Raw genomic sequence first — 13,240 nt, 5'->3', positions numbered from 1 at the left:
AAAAATATTTGTCAAAAATATGTACAGTAAAGTCTCGTTATATCGATATTCATGAGTCGGAAAAAATATCGATATAACCGGACTATCGATATATCCCATCCTGCGGCATGTAAATTTTCTCCTTGCGTTCATAGAAATAGTATCGTAATAAGCAGTACTATCGATATAACCGATATCGATATAACCAGACTTTACTGTATTTCAAATGAATGGAGTGAACAAAAATATTTATAAAAAAATTAAACAGAAAATATGAAACTTAATTAACAATGTACAAATAAAATAAATGTGGTTTTATTTATGTCCCTGTTTTTGTGATTGTAAAGTGTCCTTGAGAGCTGTGAGAGGCGCTTATAAATACTATGAATCATTATTATTAAAAATACTCTGTAATTATGAAGATTTATAATCATAAACATTAAGACTCACATTTTCTCTCGATGTTGCATATTCATGTTTCATGAAGGTCAGGATAAAAAATGTCTTTCCATCTTTCAAAGAGGAAATATGATAATTTAGGACAATTTGACATCGACCGTATTCAACAGCACTCCCTTGCGGCCACATGTGAAACAACCTGTCACGTTTTGCAAGGTGGTGATGGCAGATGTGGATCCCAAAAAGCAGACAGTAGGGAGGATCAGGTTGTATTTGAGAAATTGTATTAAAATAAAGTCAACAGGAACAGAATCTAAAATATCAAAATCTTTCAAACAGAAAAATACAAAGTATCAAAATAAAGACCAAGAGTAAAAGTCTGCCAAGATGAAACAAACGCATGCACAGCATACAATGCAAATAACATGCATCAACAATGACCCGACACCGGATGGTCGTGCCGGGAGTCCTTTTAAGTGTTACTGATTGTAACGACCAGCACCTGCGAGGCAGCAGGCAGGCTGATAGCGCTACCCGGTGGTCGCCAATCTGACCGTGGCATTCCGCCAAGGCTCGGTCGGGACGACCAGCACCTGTGCAGATGCAGGCGGGGCCAACAGCGACACCCGTTGGTCGCCAATCAGATCATGACACAACCAAATTGTACGATTAATAAGAAATAATAATAATAATAATAATAATAGTAATAAATAATAATAAGAATAAAGAATAATAATATTATTATTATTAATAATAATAATAATAATAATAAGAATACATTTAATTTGTAAGCGCCTTTTAAAACTCTCAAGGACACTTTACAGTCACAGATTTTTATTTGTGCGGGTGAACAGCGGCAGCCATTCACGCCAGCGTTCACTCTAGTCTACCCAGAAGTAACACAGCAGCAAAGTTATGAAAGGAAGAAGTGACCCAATTATTTTATTAAATAAAATATGTACTCGTACTTGAAAAATACAAACAAATTCAATAAAAAGGCCAATTAAAAAATATTACAAAAATATTTTTAAATAAATGTACAAATAAAATAATCTATAATTGTACATATTTATGAATCTAAAAATGTAACATCCACTTTTTCTCTAGATTTGCATGTAGAGTTGCATATTCATGTTTAATAAAAGGTCAGGATTTAAAATGTCCATCTTCCAAATAAGGAGGAAATATGATACAGTAAAGTCTCGTTATATCGATATCGGATATATCGACAGTCCCGGTTATATCGATACTATTTCTATGCACGCATGGAGAAAATTACATGCAAACAGGGTCGGATATATCGATAGTCCCGGTTATATCGATATATTTTCGGACTCCCTTGAATATCGATATAACGAGACTTTACTGTATTTAGGACTACCATTTGACATCTACAGTATTCAATAGCACCCCCTTGTGGCCACATGCCAAACAACCATATTGTTCGCTACTTGAGTTGAATCAATTATTTTATTAAATATTTACCTTGAAAAATACAAAACAATAAATTAAAAAGGCTAATAAAAATATTACAAAAATATTTTAAAATGAATGTACAAATAAAATAAAAAGTAATCTATAATTCTGCATATTTATAATCCTAAAAATTAACATCCACGTTTTCTCTAGATGTTCCGTATTCATGTTTAATAAAGGTCAGGATTAAAAATGTCTTTCCATTTTACAAGTCAGGAGGAAATAGAGTAAAGTCTCGTTATATTGATATTCTCAGGAGTCAGAAAAAATGTCGATATAACCGTACTATCGATATATCCATCCTGCGCAGAACTGCATTAAAAAAAAAGGGGGGGGGGCAATACGTAAATGGGGGATCCTTGATATGGCATGTAATTGTATCATTGGGTTCATGGATTGCGTATCTAGCATGCTTTTTGTACAGTAGTGAAGTGACAAATAAACTTATCAAAATGTATGGTATTTTAGGACTATGTTTGTATGTATGTGTATATGTTTATTATGTTTGTTAAAGTAAATATAAGTGCCTTGCATGCTGGGTCCGAGAGGACAGTAATTTCATCTGTGCTGTATGTCATACATATTAGCATATTTGACAATAAAGCTGACTTTGACTACAATTTGACATCTACAGCATTCAACAGCACCCACTTGTGGCCACCTGCGAAACAACCAAAATGTACGCGACTTTCGTTGACTCAATTATTTTATTAAATACAATATTTACTTTAAAAATACAAAACAATAAATATGAAAAAGGCCAATTAAAAATCTAACAAAACCTTTTCTTTATTAATTAAAAAGAGTATTGTAATGAATAAAGATTATGGTTATGAGACTTGAAGAATACGTCAATTATGTGATTATGTGAAATTATGTCTGTGTAAGCTCTCAGTCGTACAGGAGTGGTCCATCGTTGAAAAGGTTTCTTCAGCCGTCATCTGTACTTTTTTGAAGGTGTCGGACGTTTCACTTCTTATCCAAGATGGTTCTTCAGTGAACTAAAGTCTTACTGGTAGTATCGGCCCTAAATATATGTATATCCCTAATGTCCTGGACATTAAGGATATTATAATAGTAAGAATACTAATAACAATACTACTACTACTACTAGTACTACGACTAATAATAATAATAATGAATTTAATTTCTAAGCGCCTGGACATTAGGGATCTATATTTAGGGCCGATACTACCAGTAAGACTTTAGTTCGCTGAAGAAGCATCTTGGATAAGAAGCGAAACGTCCGAAACCTTCAAAAAAGTACAGATGACGGCTGAAGAAACCTTTTCATCTATGTGAAATTATGTGTGTGTGTAGTTTTGAAAGGTGCTTATGAATATAATGTAAATACAAAAAATAAAATAAAATAACACACACACGAACAAAGAGTCTTTTGTGGTGGATGAGCGCGGTAATAAATGTAAAATAAAAAAGCGAGTTTGTTGATGACGCGTGTTACCATTTATGGTCATAACCCACATGGATGCATGAGGACAGTCATATGAAAGACAAAGTGAACTTGAAGAGGTTTACACAAGCGCATCTGGACTGGAGGAAACAGGACAGCAGCAGGAGGGGGTCGGGGGCTTGGGTGGGGGGTTGAGGGAGGTCACTCAGGGAGCGTCTCGAAATTACATCTGACTTTTGGCCAGATGACAGGGTGCATTGAGTAGAATACAAATGAAAAAAATGAGTGTGATTTAAATATATAGTCCCATATGCATATTGAAAAAATGTCAGCAAATGTAACGCATTCACTGCCATTCACAAATGTATTCAGGAATTGAAAATATGACGTAAAACGCCATTCCTGAATTAATTTTCTTGCTTGGGTGCCGATAAAACGCTAACCAAACCTCTGTCAAAGTTTTTTTGCCTTCCACAAGGGGCAGCATTTCCGTTTTTTCCATGTTAGCTCTTTGTCCCAGCTTCAGGTGTTGTTAAAGCGTATTATAAACCACTGTGTATGCATTGCATTGTATTTTGTACAGCCGTCCTCATTTCAAGGTCATATAACTCCAGACCTATATAATTTAGGAATTAACTATTTTTCTGAAAAAAGACAGTCTAGGGTTTCTAACGTTGCATTAAATGTTTATGTAGTCCCAAAACTCAATATTCTATTCGAGTGAAAATGACAAAAACCCTGGCATTGCAGTAGACATATTTTTGCACATCGTCTGGCAGGGAATGAGTTAAAAATCAGACATAGGAAGTGAAAAGCTAAAACAAAAAAAAAACAAAAAAATAAGCCAAGTCTCACGCTGAGTTAGAAGCCACTGAGAAAAATATATAAGGCGCAACTTCAACGTATGACATATTTAAAAAAACATTTTTCATACATAAGGTGCACCGCATTATAAGGGCACCTACAACGAATGACATATTTTAAACCGTTTTCCATACATAAGGCGCACCGCATTATGAAGCGCATGGTCAGCTTTTGAAAAAAATATTTTCTTTTAGGAGCGCCTTATAGTCCAGAAAATATGATAGTTATTCCAGCAGTTGAGAATTATTTCTTGACAGTCCCTAAGGAGTAAAAGCAGGCGCAGCAGGTTCCTGCGACAACTTCAATCAGCGCTCAGCAGCAACCAGGTCGTGAGTGATGGTGGCTCGGGGGCCTTATTGGTGACCGTACGTCGGCCTTGAATGAGATGGACAAGTACAAGTGGTGTGGCTGCCTAGCGTGCGCGCTGCTGTGCGCCTCTATTCTTCTATGCGTGTGCGTGGCCACTCTACTGACCGCGACGTGCTCCGGCGGTTTCCGGCGGGCTGCCGTGGCCGCGGATTCGCTTCTTTGCTCGCAGGTTGGCAAGTAAGTGACTTCCCAAATCACAGAGTGCGGCTTCGTTCTTTTTCTGGTGTTTTGAGGATATCATCACAGCGGGGCAGTTTGTATTATTTGATGAGTCGGCAGTTTTGTGTGAAACCGAGCGAGGGTGATAAGTAGTTTAAGAGATTGGATAAGATGGATCATATCCACACGGGCATGCTGCTTCTTTTGTGTTACGACATTAGCAGTCACTAACGTCAATTGAGACTAATTCATGCTTCAAATTTTTGTACAGTTAAATGATGTTGTTTTTATCTGGTGGACATGAAAAGTTATTACAAAGGTTTTTGGGCTAACAAGTGAGGCAAACATTTTTCAAAATGGAATATTAAACAGTGTTGTGTACATATTTTATATGTGCCATACACAACGTAAACTGATTTGAATTTATTCAAAAATCAACACATTATTTTATATTTGCTGCTATGAAATGTAAATTGCTCCACTGTGAGATTAAAACAAAACAAAACAACTGGACACTTGTAAATATGGGTTGATGCAATATACCAAAATGCATTTCTTATTCTTGCACTATGTACAGAGAAAGAACCAAGGCAAACCTGCTTTTGGAATATTCTCTCAACAACAACAAGCAATAGAATGAAAAATAACAAACGTTAACTTGTCACAGACTTCAAATCTAGCTTCTGTGTATTCTCTTGACTTCATTCTCATTTCTTTTTACCGCACTTCACTTGTTTTTATTTATCTATCTAGCTATCTCGCTAGCTACCTATGTAGCTAGCTAGCTATTTGCTATCTATTAGCAATCTATCTGACGAGCTAGCTATCTTGCTAGCTATCAATTAGCTATATAACTATCTGGCTGGCTGGCTATCTAGCTAGCTATCTATTAGCGGACTAGCTAGCTTTCTATCTATTTGAGTTACTTCCAGGTTGAGTGAACCCTGTCGCTGCTCACCCACAGAAAAACGTATCCTGTGACTGTAAAGTGACCTTGAGAGTTTTGAAAGGCGCTCATGAATGAAATGTTATTATTACTAATTGTTATTCAGTTTTTTTGTTCTTTTGACTTTAAGACGGCACCGTGAGAGTGGCTGCCTTTCCAGCAGCTCCTGTATTTTGTTTTTGTACTTTCATTCCATAACTTTGCTGCTGTGAAATGTAAATTTCTCCATTGCGAGACTAATAAAGGCAAATCCAATCCAATTACAGTAAAGTCTCGTTATATCGATATTCTCGGGAGTCCGAAAAAATATCGATATAACCGGGACTATCGATATATCCGACCCTGCGCGCATGTAATTTTCTCCTTGCGTTCATAGAAGTAGTATCGTAATAAGCAGTACTATCGATATAACCAATATCGATATAACAAGACTTTACTGTATTATTATTATTCTTATTATTATTTATAGCAGGCAACGCTTGTTTTTCCCCATGTTACTTTACACCCCCCCCCCCTCATACCTAAATGACGTTTGGTTTCTTCTTCCAGGAATGTGCTCCAGCAAGGCGGCTCGGCAGTCGACGGCGCCATTGCGGCCCTCTTGTGCACCGCCGTGGTCTACCCTCAAAGTATGGGGCTCGGCGGAGGCTCTGTTGTCACAGTCAGAAATAAAACAGGTCGCTGCTTTGAATTCCAAAACACACTATTGTGAATTACCACATCAGTTGCGGTCATTTTATGCATTTATTTTATTTTTATCCCAGGTAAGGTGACGGTCTACAACTTCAGAGAGACTGTCCCGCGCAAGTTTAAAAGCAACCTTTTAGATGATTGTTCGGAATCATTTAAATACACGCCAGGTAATGACAAAATACAGTAAAGTCTCGTTATATCGATATATCGATAGTCCCGGTTATATCGATACTATTTCTATGCACGCACGGAGAAAATTACATGCAAACGGGGTCGGATATATCGATAGTCTCGGTTATATCGATATTTTTCGGACTCCCTTGAATATCGATATAACAAGACTTTACTGTATATGGCGGTCGGTATGCATGAGCATTAGGGGCTTACCGTTTCTAATATGGCGACGTTCCATTAGGTAGTCAGTGGATCGGTGTTCCCGGTGAGCTGCGGGGCTATGAGGAGCTTCACAAGCGCTACGGGAAGCTGTCATGGTCCAAGCTGTTCGAAGAGCCCATCAGGTTGGCCAGAGAAGGCATCCCAATGACTCCTCATTTGGGGAGGATTCTTGGCATGCCCGCTGTAAAAAGCAGAGTGGAACGTTCGTCCTTATGGTACAAAAATACTTTGCTTTCAATCTTTCCAATATAAGCTGTCAATCATAATCGTGTGCTGCCTCCTGTGGCTGCAAGTGGAATTACACCCAAATAAATGAGAGGCAGTTGGTGTATAACTGGACAATAAAATCTGGAAAATCGCAAGAGTTAACCGGCAACCTATTACCTAGATAAACACGCCAAAATGACCGAAACTATCCACCAAATCTTGTGGAAAATTCAAATGCCACACACCTGTAAAGCATGATGACTTAGATCACAGGTGTCAAAGCCAAGGCCCGGTGGCCAAATCTGGCCTGCCAAATCATTTTTTTCGGCCCGCGAAAGCAAACGAAAAGTGGAAAATTCCATGATGTTTGCTAAAGTCCGAACCAAAATTTCTAATTGTTGGAGGTAAACCACAATAACAATCATTATTTTTGACTTCAAATTATTTTCCGGTGTATAAGGCGTACCCAAAAGCCTTGATTTTCCTCAAAAGATGACGCTGCGCCTTATACGTGAAGTAATATTGAGCCACAATAGGTCTCGCAACAACTGTCAGCAGCCACCGACTCCATTTTCCTTAGTAGAAGAAGCCTCAACTGTATAACGCCTTATAATGTGTAGAGCCTTATATTTGGAAAAACTTTGTATATTTATATATGATGTTTGGAAACCCTTTTTCACTCATTGAAGGTGTGCCTTATATATGAAAAATGTTTGAAAACACACCATTCATTGGGAGTACCCTTATACTCCGGTGCACCTTAAACATCGGAAAATACAGTACTCAGAAAACCCATGCCTGGGGGAGATCATGCAAACTCCACATAGGGAGGCCGGAGCTGGAATAGAATCCAGTACCTCTGCACTTTGAGGTCGACACACTAACCATTTGACCAACATAGCAAAATGTATTAACCCATTAACTGCAATTCACAATTTTTTTGGGAATTGAAAATATGACGTAGCGCGCCATTCCCGAATTTGTCCGGGTTTTGTTTTTCATACTTGGGTGCCGATAAAGCGCTGGCCATGGCCTCTGGCAATGTATTTTCTTTTCCACAAGGGGGCAGCATTTTTCTTTTTTCCATGTTAGCACTTTGTTGCAGCTTCAACCCTTGTTAAAACACTATATAAACCAACATGTATGCATTGCATTGTATTTTGGACAGCCGCCCTCATTTCAAGCTCATATAACTCCAGACTCATATAATTTAGGAATTAACTCTTTTTTCTTCTGATGAAAGAAGGGAATCTTAGGTTTCTAACGCTGTATGGAATCTTTATATAGTCTTAAAACTCAATATTCTACCGGTCCTGGAATTCGAGTGGCAAAATGACAAAAACCCTGGCCACATTTTTGAATCATATATTTTTTTAGTCTTCAAATCGCTCCTATAAAGTCATATAAAGTTGACTAAACTTCTGAGTTTTGTTTTCCTCCGTACAGTGACATTTTCTGCAACAACAACAAAAGTGTTCTCAGGACAGGAGAAATTGTGAAGTTTCCTCAACTGGCCGAGAGCCTGCAGATGATTGCCAAGAAAGGAGCAGATGCTTTCTACACAGGCGAGATTGCTTGGGATTTAATTCAGGACATCAAAAATGCAGGTGGGAGCCAAATATAAACGCTAGAATATTATTTGTAAGGATTTTAAATGGTGCAGCAAGCAGCATGTTGGTTGAGTGCTATAAATGATGCACCTCAGCACAGCTGCTGGATTTAAATATTGGCTACGACAAATATGGATAGACATATTGGAGTTGCTCATATTTCTTACGGTTAATGATTTTTTCCCGATATGTACCCTAAAATTGTCAAGCGCCCCCATCAGATGGATAGAAGTTTCTCTATGTCATGCTGATTATAGGTGGGACATTAGAAATGGAGGATCTGAGGTCTTACCGGGTCAGAGCGGTGGATGCATGGACGGTCGTTCTTCGTGGGGACACGCTAATGCACGTTCCTCCACCACCTGCAGGGGGCGCTCTGCTTGCCTTCATCCTCAAGATCATGCAAGGTTATTTTTTTGGTCTCGTTTCCTGATATATTTATGCTTAAGACTGAATTTCCATGTACAGTGATACCTTGGCTTACGAACTTAATTGGTTCCCAGACAGAATGTGTAAGGCGAAAAGTGTGTATCCCAAAAATTTATTTCCCAGAGGAAACCATTAAAATGAGAATAATCCGTTTCCAGGTCCCCATAAAACATAATTTTCTACTTTGTGATTTTCTAAGCCTTAAAACTGCACAAAATATACCTTATTTTATGTATAATAAATGTGCTATGGTATTATAATTAAAGAAATAAACTGTACAGTATAATAAAGTTGTTTTATTTACCTTTGTGATGGTCTTTGATGGCTTGATGGAATGGAGTGGCCGGTTTCATTAGCATTAAACACTTGATGAGAAACGTAACCTTCTTCTTTCACCATCTTGAGGAATGATCCTTGTAGGTGCTGTCTCTGCGATAATTTTACCCTGTTCCTCATCAATTGTGTTCAGTTTAGCTGGGTTGACAGCTTTTTGCATCAAGTGTACAGGTGGCTTGTGAGGGTTATTTATGGAGCCTGATTGATGGGAATTTTAACCTTGCAGTCTACACTCTGCCTTTGAACTATCAAAGTTGAAACGAGTCCAAATTTCACTGTTTTTTTATCCATTTTCTCACTGTCTTTCGTCTGCCTGTCTCTTTAATGTTTAAACCACCTCCCGTCACTGCTGCGTTCTTGACCAATCACGTGGCTTTAACCGAAGACTGGGGCGGGGAATAGAGAACGAAAACAAGCCGGCATCCATTTTCTTTTACAACGGGTTCGTTCGCGAATGACACATCACTCATTGTGGCAGCTCCGTGTGTATCCAGAAAAATAGTTTGTATGCCAAGGCAAAATTTTCATAAATTTAATGTTCAAAAACCGAAAAGTTTGTAAGCCAAGGGGTTCGTAAACCGAGGCATCACTGTACTAATTGTGTTGTTTTTCTTTTCACAGGGTTCTCTTTGACACCAAATTCCCTGGAAGGCGAAAGAAAAATTCAGTTGTATCATCATTATATAGAAGCAGTCAAATTTGCAAATGGCCAGCGAAGGAGCATTCGGGATCCTTTGTTCAACAGTGAGACGGTTAGCATTTGATATTTAACTATAATACAGTCCATAATATCATGCACATAAAAAAGTCCAGTTCCCTCATTTACTGACTTCCCGAATGTATTCGGGAATTGAAAATCATGACGTGGAGCGCCATTCCGGAATTTGTTCGGGTTTTTTTTTTTTTTTGCTTTGGGCGTTTTAAGCTGCAGGCAGACCTCAGCCAATATTTTTCCCTCCTACGAGTCGGTAGCATTTCCTTTTTTTTCCATTTTAGTGCTTTGTTCCAGCTTCAGCTGTTGTTAAAGCGCTATAAAAAAACAATATGTATGTATCGTATTGTATTTTGGACAGCCGCCCCCATTTCAAGCTCAGATAACTTCAGATCCATATAACTTGGGAATTAACTCTGTTTCTGATGAAAGAAGAGAGTCTAGGGTTTCTTATGCTGAATTGAATGTTTATGTAGTCCTAAAACTCAATATTCTAGGGGTCCTGCAATTTGAGTGAAAATGACAAAAACTCGGGCACTGGAGTGGACACATTTTTGAACATTGTTTAGCAGTGAATGAGTTATAAAAAACTAGAATTCTCACCTCATTCTCAGGTATGTCAGAACATTTCACAACTTCAGGAAGAGAAGTTACATTTCAAATCCAAATTAACTAAAATACACATTTTCCCAACCTAACAATAACAAACTAAAGGCACATTTAAAATGTGTTCTACTCTTGTATCAGATCATTTTGGCCTCCCAAAAATTAAATAAAATAAAGTAAAAAGTAGAGACATATTTCTAAAATATCATCTTACAGCAGGGGTGACAAACTAATTTTTGGCCGCGGGCCACATTGTAGTTAGCTTTTTGCTCCCCAGGAACGTTATGAATTTAAGGAAGCCATTAGAATGTTTAATCCCCTCCACATATTACATACAGAGCACACAACAAATTAATGAATAACTAGTTTTCACATTTGAAGTAAAAATAATGACTGTTATTGTGGTTTACATAGGACAATTTGAAATTTTGCTTCAGACTAGCAAGCACTTGACATGCTTGATTTGCTTCCGCGGGCCGAATAAAATGATATGGCGGGCCAGATTTGGCCTCCAGGCCTCAACTTTGAAACCAATGTTTTACAGGGTGCGGAACATCTGCTAGATCCCACCTTCATCAGCCACATCAGGACAATGATTTCTTCCAATGGCACCCACCCACCATCGTACTACTCCAACGTCAAGCCGCCACCCGATCACACCGGAACGTCGCAGGTGTCCGTGCTGGATGAAGACGGACTGGCTGTCTCTGCCACGAGCACCATCAATCATTTGTGAGGAGACACTTGTTGGAAACATTCTGTAATCGTGAGGTGTGTCATTACCGTTTCTTGGTGTAGGTTCGGAGGAGGCATTTACTCGCCGCGGACGGGCATCATCTTGAATAATGAGCTGGCTGACTTCTGTGGGAGAGCAGACACACTGAAACCAGGTAAGATGGATTTTCATTCATGCACGGACATGAATTTTAGTGCCAGTTTTGGTTGTCATGCTTGTTTCAGGTGAGCAGCCGCCCTCTTCAATGACGCCAGCTATATTAGAGTCCAAATCTGGAGGACTTCTTGTGATTGGTGGAGCAGGGGGAAGCATGATCACCGGCGCTGTGGCTTTGGTACTCCTCAAATGCAAAGAGTTTTGTTGACAAATGCTTTTGGTTGACACGGTTTATCTGCGTGTGCCCCATTAGTCTGTAATAAATCATCTGTGGCTGGGAATGAATCTGAAAGAAGCCATCGAGGCTCCCATCGTGTATGTTGACTCCAAGAACAATGTGAATTTTCCAGCCGGTTTTGACCAGGTAACCTATTAAAACATCCTTTTGTTAGGAGATATGGTCACTTCGGATAAGTCTCGTGACATTTCCTCTCTGCCTTCAGGATGTCATTGATGGACTCAGAGCTCTCGGGCACCAGGTTGGGAAAATGCAATATTTTTTCAACATTGTGAATGCCGTGGAGAAGAAGGAGGGATGCATTGTGGCTGAATCAGACATGAGGAAGAAGGGGATGGCGGATGGATACTGATTTGAATATTATTGACAACAATTTAAGACTCATAAATATGTTAACAACAAAAAAGTGAAGAAAAAGTGAGGGGAAAAATATATTTGATGGTTGGCATACAAACAAAGAGATGGTTTATGATTAGATTTCTTTTTAATGAGCCCTTTTTTATTATCTTTTTTATTTAGTGGCAGTTAGGGGGATACATTGAACGGAATGCTGAACTACCAGTTAAATTACAGGCATGGTATTCATAATAAAAGGAAAATTATTTGTATTTGTGTGTGTTTAGTTACTTATCCTGTGATTGTAAAGTGTACTTGAGAGTTCTGAAAGGAGATTATGAAGAAAATATATTATTATTCATATTATTATTACTACAAACATGATTTTTACACTCAAGAAAATGTCTTTCTTTAGCTTGCTCCTTCTTTCTGTCAGCATTTTTACCAACAAAAAATGAATACAAAAATTGAAAAACAAAAATTCACATTTTAAAGTAAAGGTAGGAATATTAACAATAAAGCCTCAAAGAGATTCAACCCAATTAGCATTCATTTATTACACTCATGTGGCTTAAGACATTGCCATAGAAAAAGTATGTAGCTCGGAGTTCGGCTTCACTAATTTGGTGGTTTTTATTTTTGCCTGATTTGATATACACACTGTATACTCTGAATTTATAAACATTAGAAAATGCATTCTAAAATGTATCCTGAAAAATTGTTCACACTTAATTTGAGAAAAGCACATCACAAGACTTAAAAATCCTTCCCACTTTCAAGCATGTTACAGTTATACTTATGATTCATGTATTTTGTTTTGTTACTATTTTCCTTCATTGTATTTGAATCATAAACATTTTTTGTCATTCCACAGATATTTGATGTCAACTGCCTGACAGTTAGTTGACGCTATTAGAACTTGAAATGTACCAAATGTTTTCCCATAAAGGATCACATCTAATGGAAAACTGTTAAAATGAAGTGTGATTTATTACGAATTCTAATGTGTCCAATCCTTATCAACAAAATGGCAGAAAATGTACTCACAGGACATTTTTTGGGGGTGGATGGTCTGACCAGGGCCTGTGATGTCCTCGTTGAGGTTACCTGATAGAGAATAGACAGAATAGAAGTTATATTGAAAAGTTTCATGCTGTTGTGTGCTTAGTTGGTCGAACACAA

At 38.0% G+C, this 13,240-nt stretch overlaps 1 protein-coding gene across 1 annotated transcript; it reads left to right on the top strand.

Annotated features, from left to right (window-relative positions):
- Positions 1-4,247: 4,247 nt before the first annotated feature.
- Positions 4,248-13,062, top strand: ggt5b (gamma-glutamyltransferase 5b). The gene is made up of 12 exons (XM_089021271.1): positions 4,248-4,675; positions 6,153-6,280; positions 6,368-6,463; positions 6,712-6,907; positions 8,346-8,506; positions 8,767-8,916; positions 9,896-10,026; positions 11,137-11,324; positions 11,391-11,482; positions 11,553-11,662; positions 11,738-11,848; positions 11,928-13,062. The coding sequence occupies exons 1-12, from the start codon at positions 4,515-4,517 to the stop codon at positions 12,072-12,074; spliced, it is 1,671 nt and encodes a 556-aa protein (XP_088877397.1). The 5' UTR covers positions 4,248-4,514; the 3' UTR covers positions 12,075-13,062.
- The last annotated feature ends 178 nt before the right edge of the window (positions 13,063-13,240 follow it).

This window comes from Hippocampus bargibanti, linkage group LG18 (genome assembly GCF_051943395.1).
Source record: "Hippocampus bargibanti isolate YZ-2025 linkage group LG18, ASM5194339v1, whole genome shotgun sequence".
NCBI lineage: Eukaryota > Metazoa > Chordata > Actinopteri > Syngnathiformes > Syngnathidae > Hippocampus > Hippocampus bargibanti.
The sequence above is the reverse complement of the archived record's forward strand: the minus strand, read 5'-3'. Positions and strand labels throughout refer to the sequence as shown.